The sequence below is a fragment of the Scomber scombrus genome, chromosome 16, assembly GCF_963691925.1.
Source record: "Scomber scombrus chromosome 16, fScoSco1.1, whole genome shotgun sequence".
Taxonomy (NCBI): domain Eukaryota; kingdom Metazoa; phylum Chordata; class Actinopteri; order Scombriformes; family Scombridae; genus Scomber; species Scomber scombrus.
This window is the reverse complement of record NC_084985.1, coordinates 21,657,371-21,677,228: the sequence shown is the minus strand read 5'-3', so window position 1 is coordinate 21,677,228 and position 19,858 is coordinate 21,657,371. Positions and strand designations below refer to the sequence as shown.

Genomic DNA, 19,858 nt, shown 5'->3' with positions numbered 1-19,858 from the left:
GACGAATTCCAACAAGAAAGTCAAAAACAGAGACAAGTACACAGCTCATCTTTAACATATTGAACCGCTTTCATCAGCTTGATGAGTGTTGAATTTCACAGCAAACATCAACAGAAAAAATGTCCCTGAGCTGGAGAGGATTCTGTCCACCAAACAGATTGCTGGCTTTGGTGTGTCTGAGTGGTGCCAGACATACAGCCTGATGACCCAGCCCAGCAGTCTCTCTGCGGCCAGCTCTGAATTAAATGGCTTTGAGTGGAAAAGCCTCATGCATGGCTGAATGGGCAAGTCTTTCAAGTCAGTGATCAGCTGCATACACAGTCGGTTTGATTCTTATATACTGCAGAAAATAGAGTTGGGAGAGTAGGGACAGATGAGACTTCTACTCTCATCAGAATACATAAATCTTGAAGTGCACTAAGAACTCGAAATGAAACTTTCTGGTCATGAAAAGGACAATATTTGTACTGAAATTTGGCAAGAATATCAAACTACTGTTTGACATCAGATTTTTCCAGTATTGGTGTTTTTTTGCTTTCTGGTAGTTGTCACGCCTCATAAACAAGAGGCCATAGATTATAGACTATGGATTTGAAGTCTGTGTTTACAGTTTCAGTCCACAGCAATCAACACCTCCGCTATTTATCCAGAGAGTCTTACAACATTTTGATCATCCACTTCTAAACATATTCTGCTGCAGGAAACAGAGCCAAACAGCATTTTAACAAGCCTTGTTAAGAATCCCCCGAACAACAGCAATCAAAGGCAATTAAAAGCCTGATTAGTCTAGCATTTTGTCAATTCCTAGATACTTTGCAAATCGCCTCAAATAAGACAATTTTGTCCAGGGATCAAATGCAAAACAGGCTGAGTGTACATGGTTTGAATCACTATGTTTGATTGAGAAAAACATTGTGTGTTGTACTTAATGAGTCCCTCAGTGTTGGTCTTAATGATGAATCAAGGGTTTTGAGTGTGGGTGGTATCTCTCTTTCTCTCTCTCTCTCTTTCCCACTTTCCCACCTTGATTGCCACTTATCTAGGTCATCTCCGTGTGTTTTAATCACTGTTGGGTTGAGCGAGACCCAGTTAGGTGATAAAGCCCCCTTTCCTGTCATCAAGGTGGGAAATCTGCTGTATTTCTAGCACATCGTCATTCAAACTGTAATTATCATTGTTCAGTGCAGACCAACACTACGATGCTCAGCGATAAGGTTTTTTCTTTCTCCTTTGTCGTCCTGGACAAAGGAGAAGGAGGGATGGGGAGGGGTCTTCCTGAACCCTAGGAACCTAGTGAAAGGGAATTATATTTTGATTCCATTCAGGAATCTTGTGTATATTTGATTGCCAGGTTTTAATCACTGTTGGGTTGAGCGAGACCAAGTTAGGTGATAAAGCCCCCTTTCCTGTCATCAAGGTGGGAAATCTGCTGTATTTCTAGCACATCGTCATTCAAACTGTAATTATCATTGTTCATGCTCAGCTGCAATGGGGTTCATGTCCAATTTGATCAATAATTGAATATTCTCATGCTGCTTTTTAGCCTAAATCATTTTTGGCCCTCAACTTTTTCAAATACTTTATAGGAAATAAAAGACCAAATTCGGGTTTGACCTTTGTGTGCTGCAGCAAATCCATAAGATTTCCATCACTGTTGATTTCCCATCTGAGTGAGGAGGGAATGTCTTTACACCGATTTCTGACTATCCTGCTGGTGGGTGTGTGAGCGTGTGTTCGCTATCACTGGCAACACACAGAGGGAACCGTGCTGGAATACAATTGTAATTCTTGGTGTTCCTCATCTCATGCTGTTCTCTGTTTAAAAAAAGTGACAAGCTGCAGATTTCTCTCAGCAGGCCTGCTACTACTTTGCATCCTAATTATTCATTTGACTTCCCCCAAATAAAAAGAATTCTTAAACACAGAAGAAATGCCTTGGAGCCATGTATTAAAACTCCACAATACAAAGACAACACAACGAACACACACAGGCCCTTTTTCTATACTGCAAAGCATTTTCTATGGATCAGATGTTGCTTTCTCTTTGCACCTTATGCTATAATGTTTTCCTTCCTGTTTGCAAACACAGCTTGTCACTGCAAACAAGCGTTTTAGATCAGGACTAGTTCACAACTGATAAAGCATAAAAACAAACATTGATCCCATGACATTCATTCTTCATCTTTTATTGGTTGTTTTGATTTAGTGGTCAAGTCAGAGACACACTTGTTGATGTAGCAGTAGATTTATAAAGGACATAACACACATCAGATGTGTCATTAATAGGTTGATTACTTCTTTATTTACACTGGAACTGCCAAACTTCATATAATTATATCCTTCAATCAGCATTTCTTAAAATGAACAACTGATCAAATGACTGTTTAAAAAGTCTTGTTTTAGTCACAAATGAACAGAATCTCAGCTGCAAAGAGCTTGTTTAGCTTCTTTTAGCCTTTCCTTTAGGTTGTGCAGTTCTGTCCAAGCAGGTGTTTTTGACACACTAACGTACTATCTGTCCAACACCAGTTATTAACTAGCTGGTGAACATAGTGGAGCGTTTAGAAGCTAAAGGAGTTGAAACATAATTAAAATGAAAGTGGATATTATGCACATTCTTCAAATGAATGTTGCTCTGTTCATCCTGAATATGTAAACAGGCATTTGTTAGCTAAGTCCTTAAGCTAATAATATATATGTGGCCCAAATCTGCACTTAATACTGTAAAATACACACATCTGTCCATAGTACTGTTGGCAGCTAAAATACATGAAATATGCATTTTATTCTTAAAATGATACAAAACATGCATCAAATGACTTTAATCAAACTGCAATTTCGCAATGCTAACATTCATTTCGTTGATTTCTTTACCATAGTTAAAATGTTGAAACTCAAGCAATAAAGTTGAATGTTTGTTTTAATTGTCTATTCTCTATTTGTCCCAATTCTACATTTACAGTGTTTTTGTTGTTGTTTTCAGCTTGTGCCGTTGCCCCCTAGTGACCAAAAAAAGAAGCAATGCAGCTTTTATGTTTCCCCAAAACATTTTCTTGTCAAGGTAAGAAACAGCATTTAGATTATTAAGAGGCACCAAAAGACCCAAGATGGTACCACCTCCACTTCTAGTAGCAGATATCAGCCTTAACCTTCACATTAGCATTTGCCACTTTATATTGGGTCATTCATGCATGCTCAGCTCATACTGATAATATTTCCAGCAGCACATGAAGGCAGCATGGCTCGGTCGTCCTCTCCATCTGCTTGTGCCGCCTCGTCTTCTATCCTGACACTGTGCCTCTGTCTGTATGTGGGAGGGTGTTGATGCAGAATTAGGGTGTTAAGGCCACTCTTCCTCAATGTGCTCTCATTCTGTCACTGCCTTTAAGCTGTGCATGTGTGCCTGTGTGTGTGTGTGTATCTCTCTGTATCTCTGGGTATATTTGTGTGTGTGTGTGTGTGTGTGTATGTGTGCGTGCTGAGGAGGTAGCAGGTGGTCAGCACATCCACACCTGTTGTTAATGTGATGGAGTATATGAGCTTATATAGAATAGCCCATTTATAGCACAACATGGAATTCGGTTTGACAACATGGTAAAAACTGTCATCATAGTATATTGTTTGTGGCTGTCATAGCTCATAGCCATTGCTCTGTCAGTGTGTGTGTGTGTGTGCGCAAGAGCCTGTTTATATTTGTGTGTGTCTGTTATCGTGGTAAAGAATGGGATTCCCCTAATCTGAGTAACATTGCTGAAGGGCTCATGAACAACAACATTTATCACACTGAACGAAGAACAAGTTGAATAACAGAAAACAGCTCACAGTTCAATCTGTCTCTCACTAGCACACTTGCAAACACACACACATGCAATCTTAAAGTGTCATGGGGGTTGTGTATGTATGTGTGTGTGTGAGGAGCTCAGTTCATTAATCTTGTCTTTGTTGTGTCACAGCAGACCTAATTAGATTACATTACACACGCTTATTCAAGGCAACCGAGCAGGAAGCATATGATATGTTACAATATGGTACAGCACATGCAAACACACACAGACACACAAACGAAAGGTTAAAAGAGGCATAGACACCAAACACTGCAGATTAAGAACTCATCACGAATCTGTCAAATGCTTCTGTTACCAACAGAAGGGAGATTTGATGTGACAATGAAACACTGATTCACACCAATTTCTCCAGGGGTCAAAAAGCCGTCGGGGCGGCGCAGACTCACAGTCACAAGAGGCAGAATGAGCAACACTGAATTGCTGTGAATACATCACACATCATGTCATACAGCTATCAGCTTGTCAAAGGGAATCTGGGTTATTATGATGCGTGACTCCCAGCATCAGTCATTTCTTCTATCTGGCTGCTGTCTTTCCTGTTACTAAAATAAATATTTGGGCTTCTGCTGTTCCAGAAGGCCTGATCTTTTACAGCAGAGTCCTGCTTTACATGCAGGAGGTTACTGACACTGAGAGCTTGATCCTTTTCTGCTGATGAAGCACTGGAGCAGCTATAGCCATACGTTTTAGTGAATGATATGCCTTGTGTTTCACACAGTTAGAGTAATTGCACACTTGTATAGTCACTGGAAATTTGTATGTCATTATCTTATTTCACTGGCAAAACTTTTATCATTATTTTAGAGGTGTAACATTTAGGTTGCCCATTCATGCATAGTTTAAGAATACACCTTCTGTTATTGTACTGAGTTGTGTAACAGTTGTGGAGCCACATTTAGTTTTAGCATTTAGCTCACTATTTTATTTTATTTATTTCATAACTATTATATACTATTTATTACTGTTATATTTATTACTATTTTATTTTCTTTATTTTATTTTGTAGCCCAAGTTCACACAAGCTTATTGTATGCTAACGTTACTCACCAAGCACTGAACCACGCGGAGGCGAAGTAAATGACTAGCTGCTGAAGAAAGCTAAACACCCAGCAAGCAAAGCTACAGATATTTTCTCTGAAGACATGGTAGAGACCAAAACAAACGTAAGCAATGACCATTACATTTAACAGCTAGTCAGAAACACACCTAAATGACTGCTAATGTTAATGTGTGTTAGCTGGTTATGTAACAAAGCAGGCAAGTGTGTGCTAACACGTTAGCTAAGTTAAGACGCTGATAGTATAAGTTACAGTAGCTGTGGCTCAAATACATGCATACATAACTAAGTTAGTACTATAAAGTATACACTATATAAATCTTCGTAGTATACATTTTTAACACTAAAGACTGTGCTGATAATGGAAAACCTGCACCAAGGGTTGTTAATCTAATCAAGTGGCCTTCATTTGCAACCTCTAAAATTTAGAAACTGTATAAATGTTTGGTTTGCTTCTTTATCACCGTTGACAATTTGCCTTCATTTTTTCCATGTGTGAGTAGCTACTCACATTTTGTATTTTTTGGGGGCACAAAAGGGCCTATATCATTTTCAAAGTAGACATTTTGACTTGTCAAAGCAGGAAAAGTACAAGTGGAGTTGATGACATTAAAGGAACTATATGTAAGAATCTTAAAGCATTCAAAAAATGACTACAATTAACAACAGAATGTGAAGAAATAAAATCTTTAACATTATGTCTATGTTGTAGGGATATGAACTGAAGTTAGCGTGCTAACCAGCTAGCCCCAGCTCGTCCTGTCTATTAATACCACTTTATACCTCATGAGGCGATTGTTAGTCACTGTATCCTCCAGTCTACCCTCAGTCCAACAGTAGCACTGTCTACTCATTCTTCTTCTCGGTTAGATTCATACAGGCAAACTTTAGCCTACCTCAACATAAGCCAGCTAAGAGAGTGCTGATAGTACACTATTGATTCTGCTAACGTAGAGTAGCATAATGGACACCCCAACTTTTTGGTGATACACTGCCACCAGCTGGTGTGAATTTGACAGGTGGCCAAATATTAGTATAGCAGCTTTAAAGATGGCTCTATTCCATTTAGGTGAGCCAGTTCCAGCAATCTGGTAATGCACTTGCTTACTGGGACTATTAATGGAATGGAGCCTTCATTAATGTTAGCATTTACACCTGTGCTTTTCTTGCTTTGAAAGACAAAATATGTGCTGTAAACACCAGAGCCCGGGGACAGGCACATCTAAATAAAATGTGGCTATTAATAATGTTATTGGATCCACCTGTGCTTTTCTTGCTTTTATCTGTTATGTTTATGTGTCAGAATGCCTCGAAAAACTTCTACAAGCCATCCACCATCCATCAACAGCACAAAATATTTGAGTATGATTCATACTGTCACTTCCCCTGCGTGAACACGTTACATTCACACTCTTAGTGTTTTAGTGTGGAGGGTATGTTATACAAGTGATGACATGTAGCGCGTGTTCCTGTAGAGTTTGAATGCAAATATATTAAGTCACTTTGGACAAAAGCATCAGCTAAATAAATGTAATTAAAGATAGTACATTACTGCAACCCATATGGAATCAGTTTTGAAGTGGGACAAACAATATGGCTTTGTGTAATTACTAATTACTTAATTAGTTAGATGTATGTTGTTTTTAAACACAGCTGTTGAATTAATGCCTTTTTAAAAACTTGTCAGAAAAAACTACACAGTAATTACATCATTTTCATCAAGTTAATCATGCATTCATTACTGACCTTTGAAGAGTTTTTCTTTGTATTCTACATGTGACAAAAAATGTAAATACATATTTTTAATAAGGCATAGTGATAATAGAATATACACCACATAGTATTTAGTATTGGTTGCCTTTTTACTACTTTTGATGACAAAATACATTTTTAGAGCTCTGCCTCTACATAAAAATGTTGGTTACTGGAGGGTGCATGTGAATAATGTGGGTATCATTATCATTATCTCTGTCATTATCGTCATTATGTTAGCCGACTGGATGATGATTCTCTATGAATCTCTCACCATGTCACTTTGTCGACAGAGATTGATTCCCCTGCTCAACACTCTGTCTGAAAATTGCTATAAAAATATCTCTTTTTGGACTTTCTTTCTTCTCTAATCACAGGAACATCGACAGGCTGCAACTTATCTGTCCTCTGTGCTTATGGATTTATGGGTGTTTGTATTATTGGTCATCCAAGAACTCAGCTTATGAGCAAAGAGCTGTGAATCCCAAGTGAGTACATTTATATATTTGTCTGTCCATCCCTCACATTGGACTCCACACATATTGTTCATTTGATTTATACGACACATCTTACCGTCGCATTCCAGGATTTTCAAAACTAGACTGAGTGTCGGAGGGGAGTGGAACTGACAGTCGGAATAAGATGAAATACAGTGAACCCAGGTGTTGTAATAATTTGCCCTCGGGACCATCATTGCATCTTTTCCTTTTTGTCCTCATAACATTATGTGTGCAATCAATCAAAACAGGGCAGAACAAACACAGTAAATACATTGCCAAAATGCATTTGTGTGGGGCTCAAGGGATGAGAATGTACGTCAGTCTGTTGATTGTGTGAACGGTCGCTACAAATGTTGGGGTGGATGGAGTGCCGTTAATCTTTCTACAGACTTTTTCTTGGTCTCCATATGATGATTCGTAAAGACTTAAGTGGCCTCCTGAGTTTTCTTCTTGCACTTCCAGCAGGTTGAGACATCTCAACAACTATTGGATGGACGTCCATGAAATGTGGCACAGACGTCCATGCTACCCATAGGTTGAATTCTAATGCCTGACCTTTTTTATCTACTGCCACCGGCAGGTCAAAGTTAGAAGTATCTTGACATATGCCAAGATGGATTGACACACAATTTGACAAATTCCTGTAGTGGCATCCTCAACTCAGATATTAAATGTCTCCAATACTTTAATTTATAACCACACAGCTGCAGACTTTAAGACTTTCCCATCTGTCTCAGCTGTATTTGTTGTTTATTGCTTGCTGACATGAGTACAACCTCACAGGGATGCTTGCATGGCTATGAAACTCTGTTCAATTTAAGATGTTACTAGTTTGCACACTAGGTGACTGAATCATTCACTGGGGATGACATGTTGTGTCCTTCCTTGTAATTTGTGGCGCTCTGGGACAGAAGTGTGCTCTGGTAACACTCACCTTTGAACTGAAATACATATAGTTTCTAAAAATGACTTACAACACAATGTACAGTATTTATCATGATCAGATAAGCCATGCATGACCTTAGCGTACAGACTCTTTTTCTTCCCTCTCTCTCTCTCTCACTCTCTCTGTTTAGCGTGCTAAAAGGAAACTATGTGGATTTGACACATTGAAGTGGCATGGCCATTTTCACACTTCACAGCATCACATGAAGTGGAGCGAGGAGAGGAGAGAGGGAGCCCAGCGTGGCAGCTGAAGAGTTTAAATGAAAATGAGAGATACGAACGCTGGGAGGAGGAGGAGGAGGAGGAGGAGAGGAATACTGGGATTTTGGCTCATCAGATCTTATTTTACACCCACCGTTGTCACACACACACACACACACACACACACACACACACACACACACACACACACACACACACACACACACACACACACACACTGTCACGCTCAAACTTTCACTCATTACCAGCTCTCTTCCCTCTTCTTCCCCCATGTTTGAAGCAGCGATCTGTCTTCCACCCACACTCTCTCTGTCTCCTGAGGTTTTTTTTTTTCTTTCCTGACTTTGTTACTGCTTCCTCTTCCTCCCCGTCCTTCCTCCTCTGTGTGTGTTTTTCTTGCCAGTCTTTTTATCTCGTCACCGGCTGCTGGATGGCATTTTATTCCGTTTCTCTCCTCACTCAGCATCTTCTCTTGGTTTAGCACAGCTGTTACAACCCTCCCCACTCACTCACTCACTCACTCACTCACTCACTCACTCACTCACTCACTCACTCACTCACTCACTCACTCACTCACTCACTTTAACTCTGCTCCTCTCTCTCTCTCCCTCTCTTTCTCTCTCACACACACACACACACATACACACACACACACACACACACACACACACACACACAAACACACACACTGTCATGTTGATGAACACAACAACAGTATTCTTTTGCTCTCTCCTTTTCTGCCAACTTCACATCGTCTTCTCTTCCTTTTTTTGGTTCCTTGCACACACACACACACACACACATACACACACACACACACACACACACACACACACACACACACACACACACACACACACACAAAGTCTTGAGTCATATATCACTTCTCTTTAAATTGGCTAATCTCTCACAGTCTCTCTAGTTGATACACACACTTTTACCCACTAAGTCTCCCCACCACATTGGTACACACCCTCTCTCCTCTTGCTCTCTTTTCCTCCCTCCCAGTTATACACATTCTCTCTCTCCCTCAGCCCCCCTCTCTCTATCTCTCTCTCTCTCTCAGTCCTCATCTGCACCTCAGCAGAGTAACATGTTGCCTCGTCGCAGCCACGACGCTGAGCGGTGAGCAGAGTCTGGCTGCTTTCTATCTCACTGACCAAACATAAAGAGCAAACAAGAAGCAGGAACAAGACGAAGGGAAGTGTAGTCTCCTCACTTCATTGCCTGACCACCTTCTCTGAGAGGACGAGGAGGAGGAAGAGGAGGAAGGAGAGGAGCAAGTGGAAGAGAAGGAGGAAGATCAGCATTCACGCTGTCCTGGCTCAGTTTGTCACCTCGGGCAGGAGGAGCAGCAGAGGATGCAAGCGCCGGCAAGTTGGCCCTCTTTCACTCAGCTGTCCATCCACCCGTTACAGCTTTAGCAAACTTTTTTAAAAGAAGAAGAACAGGAGGACGAGGAGGACTTTTTAGGGGGGAGGTGGAGGAAGAGGAGCAGGAGACAAAGCATCCCTCACCCCAAATCACTTCTCTGTGCACTTAGTTGTTTTTTTTTGGTCAGCAAAGAGCAGGAGCATCCATCCAGAGGCAGCTACCCATGTGGCAGGAGGCTCTGTGGACCCGCGGACGCTACCTGCTGGAGAAGAGCGATGGCGGCGAGGGTGGCGAGGGGCCCGAGGGGCTGGGGGACGGCTGCCCGGGGTTCCAGAGCGAAGTGTGCGTGGAGGACGAGAAGCCACAGGACTGGCTGTATGAGTCCTACTACAGAATGAGCCAGCAGCATCCGCTGATCGTGTTCCTGCTGCTGATCGTCATGGGAACCTGTCTAGCACTGCTGGTGGTGTTCTTCGCTTCAGAACTGGTGAGTGTATGCGTGTGCAGAAGTAAGTGTTTTAACAGGGTTTTTGAGAGGTGTGTGTAAGTTTTATTTACAGGGAAGGAAGAAGTGATAGCAGGTTTATGAATGTTGCACATTAGTGCTAATAAACAGGAAATGTTGCTTTCACAGCAGTAATAAACACATCAACGTGGTTTTAATTTCAAGTAATGGTACCAAACCTGCAATTTTTCCACATTTTGTCACATTTTAAATTGTTTAATCAGTCATGACAACTGATTTGGAATAAATAGACTTTGATAGAGAGGACTATGAAATGCAACTTGGTTTGAGTCTGATTGGGACTCTTTGTCCCATGTTGTTCCCTATCTCTCTCTCCACTAATTTACTGTTATATCTCTACTTTGACTTTGGTATTAAAGACATAAAAATAGCAAAATAAAAGAAATAGAAAAAAGAAGTTTCTAGAATGAGCTCCAATAACTGAAAATAAATTCAAACAAGGCACGCGTGACTGCAGACACACAGTATCTGGGAAATACTACAAAAACCTCCACAGGAACTAAATATACATGTTACCTTAAGATTTTCTAGAATATTACTTCAAAACACAACATCAAACATCTGTCCATCCTTCATTCCTCTAATGCCTCTCTCTGGTACAGTCTTGGAGTGAGATCAGAGATGAATTTCTATAATGAACCATACGGACCAAAAAAAAAACCTCCCCCTTCTGATTTGCTAAAATGCAATTTGAAACACTTGAGAATAAGGCAACACTGTGTTTTTTTTAGTAATGCTCTGGAATGCAGCACATTTCATCACAGCACCATAAAAAGATTGTGCTCTGCTGGAGAATCAGATTGAAGCCCCTTTTTCTTTTTTTTAATTTGCTGGGATTGGAGCTCTGATAGAGAGTGTTACTATCACAGAAGAAGTTTGTGTGTGTGTGTGTGTTTTTTTTTTTTTTTTAAGCATGAGTCCGACTGAATGAGACGGGGAGGCTGACGTGCTAGTGAGTTATGATTATGTGTGATAGCAACATGAGGGGATGTTGAAGCAGCAATTTAAATTGCGACGGCTGGGCTTGCAGAGTGGATCAAGAGTGGGGATGACAGTCGAGTTCCCAGCTGTGTGGGTGTTGGTGCTTTTGTCAAGTGAAAAGTGTTGTTTTGGCCACAAACACTCAACTGCAAACATGAGCTATTGTTTCTCAAGTGGCGCTTTTGTGTTTTTTATGAAAAGTATCGCGCACAAAGGCAGGACCACTCATCGCAGTGTTTCAAACTGATTGTTTTGCTCCTATATTTGTTCAGAATTATCTGTAGACTTATGCTTTCTCTCTCTCTCTCTCTCTCTCTCTCTCTCTCTCTCTCTCTCTCTTCTCTCTCTCTCTCTCACTCTCTCTCTCTCTCTCTCTCTCTCTCTCTCCCTCCCTCTCTCTCTCTGCGTCATCTCTCTCAAAGTATTGCCTGCAGGCTGTCACTGAAGTCACGTTACATTCAATTGAACTCCATAACGGGGTCGCTCCCAGTAGATCCTCCACCATCAATCCCTTTACTTCTATTTAAGACGAATCAATAGATTTCATTGCCCAGCCAGGAGATTTAATTCCCCTCTGTTCTTTTTCCTGTTTCTGTAAACCTGTGCGTTCGCGGGTTAAATTACAATCTCCCTCAATAACTTCCCATCATTCACCGTGTCAATCGAAATCACTCATTTCTTTTCCAATATGTTCCTATTAGATGACGGACAGGGCCCCGTGTGTAGTCGGTGGTAGTGGTTGTTCAGCGAAGCGTGTGTGTTTATTAGTGCTGGACAAAGAAGAATGGCAGGAATAAATAAAGGGGTAGTTTGGGGTTGGGAGCTGGGCGGCAGAGGGAGGGGAGGATGTTGTTGTAAGTGTTCTGGCTTTATCAGTGAGCAGCACTAATGCTCGCAAAATGACTGCACACTTTTATCTTTCTCCACAAATCTGGGCTGGAGTGAGTGAATGTGGAGGGTTTAAAAAAAAAAGAAAGATGTAGACTCCTCCGCCCGTACTGTAGGCTACTGTGTGTGTGTGTGTGTGTGTGTGTGTGTGTGTGTGTGTGTGTGTGTGTGTGTGTGTGTGTATGTGTGTGTGTGTGTGTGCATGTGTGTTGTTTGGGTGTGTTTGTCTAAGGAAGTAGGAAGTCCCTCATTTCCTTCATAGCCTTATCTGTAGCTTTTAGTGAAACTAATTCTTCTTGTTCTCTCCTGTCGCCTTGAAGCTGTATTTTCTTGGTATATGTGTAGTTATGCCTGTGTCTACCTGTGTCTGCCTGTGTCTGCATGTGTGTGTGTGTGTGTGTGTGTGTGTGTGTGTGTGTGTGTGTGTGTATTTGCATGCCCAGACCTGTGTGAGTATGGCAGCATGTTAAACTAATGACTTTTAAAACACCATTTGCCAATTGACTTCGGTTAAAAAGCAGATCCATATTCTAACTTGTAATAGAAATCTATAAAATGGACCAAAATACATCTTTCCTTATTTTCATGATTTACAACATTGATTACATCAGTATTGTATTTAATCGACCGCAGTAGTCAATTCAGTTCATGTTTCTCGTTTGCGATCGACTGCAGTTCATTTTCCTCGCTGCATTTCTAGATTTTGTTGATCTTGTTTCAGAGCTTCTGTTAGACACTGAGTTTTTTGCTCCACGTTGTTGACAACGGGGTTTTTTTGTGATGATGGATCACCAATCTGTTCATTTAGGGCAGCGAGGCAAATGACTGCGGTGAAGTAAATGATGCTGTGACATCACTGCCTTAGGTGTGGTCGGAGCTGCAACACCATAAAGCCCTGATGTTGTGCCGCTACACTTCATATGAAAATAATCAGTTGACGAGTAGAAATGTCGGACTTCTTTGTTATATGGGATTTTCTACGATTCCAATTGCATGAACAATTACATTTTTAATTAAATAACCTTAACCCTAACCCTTATATTTTTGCTTTGTGGACCACAGCGTCTTTGTTAAGTTAATCAATGCAAACCAAGGCCAATACAGCTATTCTATAATAACTGCTTCTCTTACCAGCAAACAGAGTGATATTCAAGTGGTTTACACTTTTGAATGATACCTTGCCTCCTATGCCAGTGAGCCATTTCAACAACAAACACATCACATTCAACAAGTACTATGTGACTTTTATTGCATTTCCCTATAATGGTCAAAATCAAAGCATCAGAGGTTGATATCCTGACTTTTGGTCCATAATCTTGGTCCATAACCTGCACTGTAATTTCTCTGTATGTCTAACGCCTTGTATGTCTGTCTGTTTTAAACAACTTGTTGTTCTAATTTTGCTGATTTGTCACTCTGTTGATCGTTTTTCTTGATTTCTATTTTTATTTATATCTTATTTTTCTTTCTGTCCTGACCTGCCAAGGGACAATGGATGAAAACTAGCTATTCTAGCTAATTCCGGTGCATTTACATTTCAATTTGAAATGTTCATGAATGTACACTGTCCCTTTTTCAATAAATAAACTACAAAATAAAAAACTAATATAGAATGTAAAAGTTTGGATACTACACTTCCCATAATGAAACTCTTTATGTTAAGTCTCTGCCCCCACCCTCCTCCCAGTTTTTAATGTAGGCTTTCTGTTAATATTTTTTGATGACCTCATCAGGGGTTATTTTCTTAGAAAGCTCCGCCAGAGCAGGTTGATGATCATTTTAAAATCCCACATGACTGTAATTTCCAGTACAGGAGTAGTTTACTTTGCTGTGTCTGATTTGGTGCTGATTAACCCTTTAAAATGGCAGAAAACCAGCTTTCCTTCAATTTTTTTTACTACTTCTTTAACATCCATTTCTTCAGTTAACATATTCCTATTTTCCCATGCAGCATATTCACATGCATGTTTGTTTTTATCGTTATTTGGCTGGTGGGAATGTTTGCATGTTTGAATGCGTTTCAAACTGGTTCGATCCACTTAGCGGCACCGTCCCACTGCTGTGCCCTCTGGCATCTTTTTTTTTTTTTTTTTTTGCCTGATTGTGAAATGAAGATTTCTTCACCCTGCTTTGATGAAATCCTCCCCTGTTATGCTGTGATGAATGGTCACACATTGGAAATCCTGAAATAAGTAGAATATAGTATGAAGCAAGTGTTGTATTCTTAAATGTAGTGATATATGTGTTGGAGGGTAAAGATAGAAGGCAGTTTAGCCACCTAACAGATCATCTGTAAAAATGATTAAGATAAACTATTATGCTTCAAACTGGTACCATTTGAATAACTGATTTCATAATCTTTTGGGTTAAATGTTGCAACCTTTCACCTCTTTTAGCAGAGCGTGTTGACGTTCCTCTGCGCTGCAAATGGAGCGCTCGAGGAAAAGGTTTGTTGATTATTGATGATTTTCATGACCGGGGGCCGAGAGCATATTGAGGAAATATGCCACGAGTGCCGCTTCACCAGCCAAGATAAATATTCAACAGCACCCAAAAACATTGGAAAGCGCGTACACCGTGTCATGATAAGTGTTCTCCTGTGCCACCTCACTTTTCTGACTTAATATATTTGGTGCGGCTGTGTCGTTTTGCTGCTGAATATTCTGCTGCTGCTGCTGCTGCTGCTGCTGCTGCTGCTGCCATGTCTCCCTGCTCCCCCCCTTTTTCCTCACAGTATAATAGCTGGATAAGCCAGACTGGGTTAAAAAAGGAAATAATTGTTCTGGATGACAATGCAGTATATTATGGCAGGCTGGCACTACTCCCTCCCTCTGTGCCACGTTGAGGGAAATGGCTTTAAATGGCTTCAAATGGGTTTTAACAGGCTTAAATGGCTTACAATCAGAAATGTGCAAAGTGCAGATTTTCTTTTTTTTAAACAAAACTAAGTGCACCTCTCAACTGGTGAGAGTTGTTCCCTTCCTCACTAACCTACGTGTGCATAGAGGTTGTGCAAAAATGTGTTTAGAAGTCTCTGTCACTGATATCCACACAGGTATCTCCCCTGCTGGTGTTTGTGAGAGTTCGCAGTCTCTCTTACATCCTCATTGGGATTCAGCCCGCGTTCCGAGCCGACTGTATAGCTGGCGTGGCGTCAGCAGCCAGCTCCCGTGGGATCCCATCGCCAGACCCTGACTCATGCTACCTCTGCTACATTGCACTTCTACACTAATACACAGTAAAAAAAAAAAATCAGCTCTGTCCCTGCATTTGCCAAACAGCTTCTCCTATTCTCCGCAAGCCGCCGAGTCAGTAAACTGTCAAATCAAACCACGAATACGAGGTGACACCGGTGACATCTTTTTCTGCCGCTCAGGTCAAACCCACGTGAAGAGTATCACACATATTTCTACGCCTAAACTGATGTTCTTTTTACTGTAAAATGGGTGAGATCTAACAGAGAGGCAAAAAGGCTCACTAATTCAACATTTTACGGCTGCTGGATCCGTCTGCACGATCACGACTTTGGAATAACTTCACGTGGGTGTTGGATAACATCACATCTGTGAAAAGTGGGCTCATTTCTGAAGCTGTGTGCTCATAGCCCTCTTTTTTAAGCAAATGACGGTGATTTTACTCCTGTTCTATAATTTACACACTGTGAAGAGGGCGAAAGGGCATTTGAGAGTATTTTGTTTCCACCCTGACTGTGTGTGTGTGTGTGTGTGTGTGTGTGTGCATTTTTGAGTGTGTGAGATCAGATTTTTGCATACTTAACTTAATATTTTCCAGTGAATAGGAGTTACTTCCACCACATAATCTAAAATCAGAATCAGGAAATGTTTAGGACACACACACACACACACACACACACACACACACACACACACACACACACACACACACACACACACACACACAAACACACACACACACACACACACACACACAAACACATGCACATGCAGAGGTTATGGACAGGTCAAAGTGATGAAAGCACTATGGGGAAACTGACAGGCGCAGCAGTCACCTCCTGTTAGCACTAATAATCCATTACAAAGATACAGATGGGTCTAACTGCACAAACTTTGGTTCATAACTCTGTAAATTCTCCATATACCTTGACTCAAGAGCCATCCATTCTTTCATGAACCCTAAGTGACAATAATAGTGTGGCAATAACCGCGAGAATGATTGAAATACAGAGTAAACTCATAAAATGTCTATTTCCAGAACTCATTTTCTCTGATATGAAGTGTTTGTTGTTTTTTTCAGGAAACAAATGAAAGCAGTTCAGTGACATCATTCGCATTTGGTTTTGAAACTTTGAAAAGACAAAAAAATCTATATATTCACAAGGCAAAGTAAAGCAGATTATGGCATCAAGATACAAGAACATCCTTTGGGAAAAAAAAGCTTCTCTGTAATCAGGGATGACAAAACATGGGCAGTTTTTTTGTTGTGCTCATCCTCCAACTGTAAGCGAGAGTGAGGAATAGGATGAGGTGGGTAAGGGAGGTATTGTCAGAGGCACAGAGAGAGAGAGAGATAGATTATGAGTGTGTGTGTGTGTGTGTGTGTGTGTGTGTGTGTGTGTGTGTGTGTGTGTGTGTGTGTGTGTGCGTGCGTGCCTGTTGACAGCTTCTAAATGCTGACTTTGACAGTGTGAGCGCAGAAGTGATGCTGTAGCACATTCTCTGGGCTCAGACTGTCTGTCTGCCGATCTGTTCATCTGTTTGTGTGCATGTCATGTACCTCTTTTTGAAGACTGGATGTCTTCATTAGGATACAAAGATGGAGGGGGGGCATTCTCCTTAAAGCCCTTTTTTGTTATTGTGACATCTGTTGTTGGGTTTAAGGTTAAAGGACAGTTACAAGTTGTGGGTTAAACTGATCTTTTAAGGATTAATAGTGTTTAATCATCCATTGCTTTAATTTAGCATGCATTGTGCTAAATAAATGACTTAATCTCTAGAGTTCCCACAGTATGTATTGGTTATGGTTGCAAATATAATGAGTGGAAAATCCTTGCTATTATATTAATACATACTGTACGTGTGAGTGTGTGTGTGTGTGTGTGTGTGTGTGTGTGTGTGTGTGTGTGTGTGTGTGTGTGTGTGTGTGTGTGTGTGTGTGTGTGTGTGTGTGTGTGTGAGAAGTTCATGAGGCAATTTCATAAATTGTGTCCATTTTATATGTCAGACTTATTAGGTTTGCAGTTAATTGACCGCATTGCTAAGATGTTAAAAATCTCTCTTTGTTTCATCCTGGTCTGCATCGAGTCCGTCTTCAAGCGGATGCTCCGCCTCTTCTCTCTTCTTATATGGGCCTGCCTGGTCACCATGGGTTACGTGTTCATGTTCTCAGGAGGGATACTCAGCCCCTGGGACCAGGTAATGTGTCTAAAAGAATATGCAAGTGCATCAGTGGGTCCGTTTATATAGATGCATGCTGCTGCGGCATAGGTGGTGTTGATTAGATGATTTATTGTCTGGTCTAGGGGATTTAATAACCACCAAGCAGCAGCAGATACTAAAAGTTCACAACATACACTAAATGCTTTGACTGCCAACAACAAGTTATGATGCAGCTCTATCCTGAACCTCAGCCACAAGCCCATTTATTCTTAGCGAAGATGTAAATATATGTTTATACTTAAATTTCTTTAACTTTACTGTGTTAGTTTTTCATTACACATAAAAATGTGTCATTAACTGCCTAGCCAAACTTGACTGATTAGAAAAATTGCCAAGTAGATAAAATTAGGTCTCAAACTCATGGAAAAACAAGCATTTCTCTGAGTTCTGAAACACTGAAGGCACACCCAAATGAACAGTTTGAGCCCCTGAATGCAACAACACTCCTACTGAGCTCCCTCCCTAACACAATTTAAAATAGGCTCAAAAATAAAGTCACACTAGAAGCCAGTCTAATTTACATTGTAGGTAAATGTGGACTTCTTTTAGTAAAGGTGTAGGGGTGGGGGTGGGGTCATGCTAGTCACCCCTCTACATCAAGGTGTGGCTGTTTTAGGCCCAGTTTATTGCTCTAACACCCCAATTCAGCACTACATAGTTCACAGTCTTTTCACATGTTTTAAGCAAATATTTTATTAATAACATATGTGTTTCCTTTACATGGACTTTAATAACTTCCTTAAGTAGCTATTTTCCTTGTGGCTTTTAGTAAACATTATTAAAGAAGAGTAAACTGCATTTTGGGACTATCTCCATATTTGGTTAGTGGGTATTTATAGTGTGAGTGGGATCAGCTCAAAATAAGCTTCAGAGGCTGTGTTTGTAATAATTTATGCCACCCAGTGCATAACAATGCACCAACCAAAAGACCTGCAAAACAAATACATAATAAAGGGAGAAAAAAAATCACAGCCACTGTAATTTAAAGTGATATTCCAGCTATTTATTATGGGCTTCAATAAAGGAGGAGACGAGACAAGAATAGTCAAAAACTGCAGAGGCTGAGTTTTCCTGATTTTATCCCCCAAAGTGGATCAAGCTCGATTTCCATAATGTATCCGACAGCTTGCTTTCATCTGACACTTTTGAATGATCAAAACATAAGTTAATGTCCGGTATTGGACGTGTGCATGTTAGGAGATGAATGTGACAAAGGTTGTTTTTTTTACACATTTGTCCATCACTTGAGGTGTGCTTTAGTGTGTGCCTGCATTGTGATCCTGTGTGTGTGTGTGGTGTGTGTGTGTGTGTGCGTGTGCGTGCAGAATTAATACCACGTGTGACAAGTGTTAATGAGGTCTGATGAGAGCTGGAGGTGAGTAGATCAGCAGACAGACACATTAGTTTTCAGTGCCAGACTCTCTCTCTATCTCTCGTTCTCGTTCTCTCTCTCGTTCTCGTTCTCTCTCTCTCTCTCTCTCTCTCTCTGTCTCTGTCTGTCTCAGGAATCCTATTTTCTCATGCGAACGCCCTGTCTCCCCCTATTCATCAAATCCCATTTTTCTCCACCTGCCTCCTCCTCTCCTCTTTCCCCCTCCACCTCCCTGCTTTCACTCCTTCCCTCCCTCCTCTGTGGTGGAGATATTTTTATCATCAGCCACCTGTGAGAGCATAATCATTCTGCATTATTAATCACTCTATTCCTCTCCCATGACTCTCCCACTTATACTCCCTTATCTATCTATCTATCTATCTATCTATCTATCTATCTATCTATCTATCTATCTATCTATCTATCTATCTATCTATCTATCTATCTATCTATATATCTATCTATCTATCTATCTATCTATCTTATCTATCTGTCTATCTATCTATCTATCTATCTATCTATCTATCTATCTATCTATCTATCTATCTATCTATCTATCTATCGGTCTATCTATCTATCTATGACAAAAAGGAAGAAAGAATTTGGAGAAGAGCAGAAATCCAATGAAAAGAGAACAGTTGGGGTTGCAGCTCGCATTCAGTGGGTTGGATTGTATGTGATTACTGAGAATACAGAATGTCTGATATGGTGCACAGCGCTAATAACAGTGAAGGCCTGAAAGACAGAGAGAAGAGGGGTGGGGGTGATGGAGCAACAGAGAAACAAAGACAGAAGGCGAGAGAGAGAGAGAGAGAGAGAGAGAGAGAGCGTAGCTGGCACTCTGCTTGGTCATTCACTTTTAATCCCTTCACCCCATCCCAAACATGTTGGCTTACTCACCCTCCCTCTGCACACACACACACACACATATACACACACACTGATTGTCCACATGTCCTCATACAGTACAAGCCGTGCC

General features: G+C 40.8%; 1 protein-coding gene across 1 annotated transcript in view; it reads left to right on the top strand.

The window, feature by feature from the left end:
* The first annotated feature begins 9,341 nt into the window (after positions 1-9,341).
* Positions 9,342-19,858, top strand: part of adcy2b (adenylate cyclase 2b (brain)) — a 45,155-nt gene continuing 34,638 nt past the window's right edge. Inside the window, exons 1-2 of the mRNA XM_062435860.1 lie at positions 9,342-10,186; positions 17,293-17,483. Coding sequence (XP_062291844.1) covers positions 9,919-10,186; positions 17,293-17,483 — 459 coding nt within the window. The 5' untranslated portion in view covers positions 9,342-9,918. The remainder of the gene's footprint in view (positions 10,187-17,292; positions 17,484-19,858) is intronic.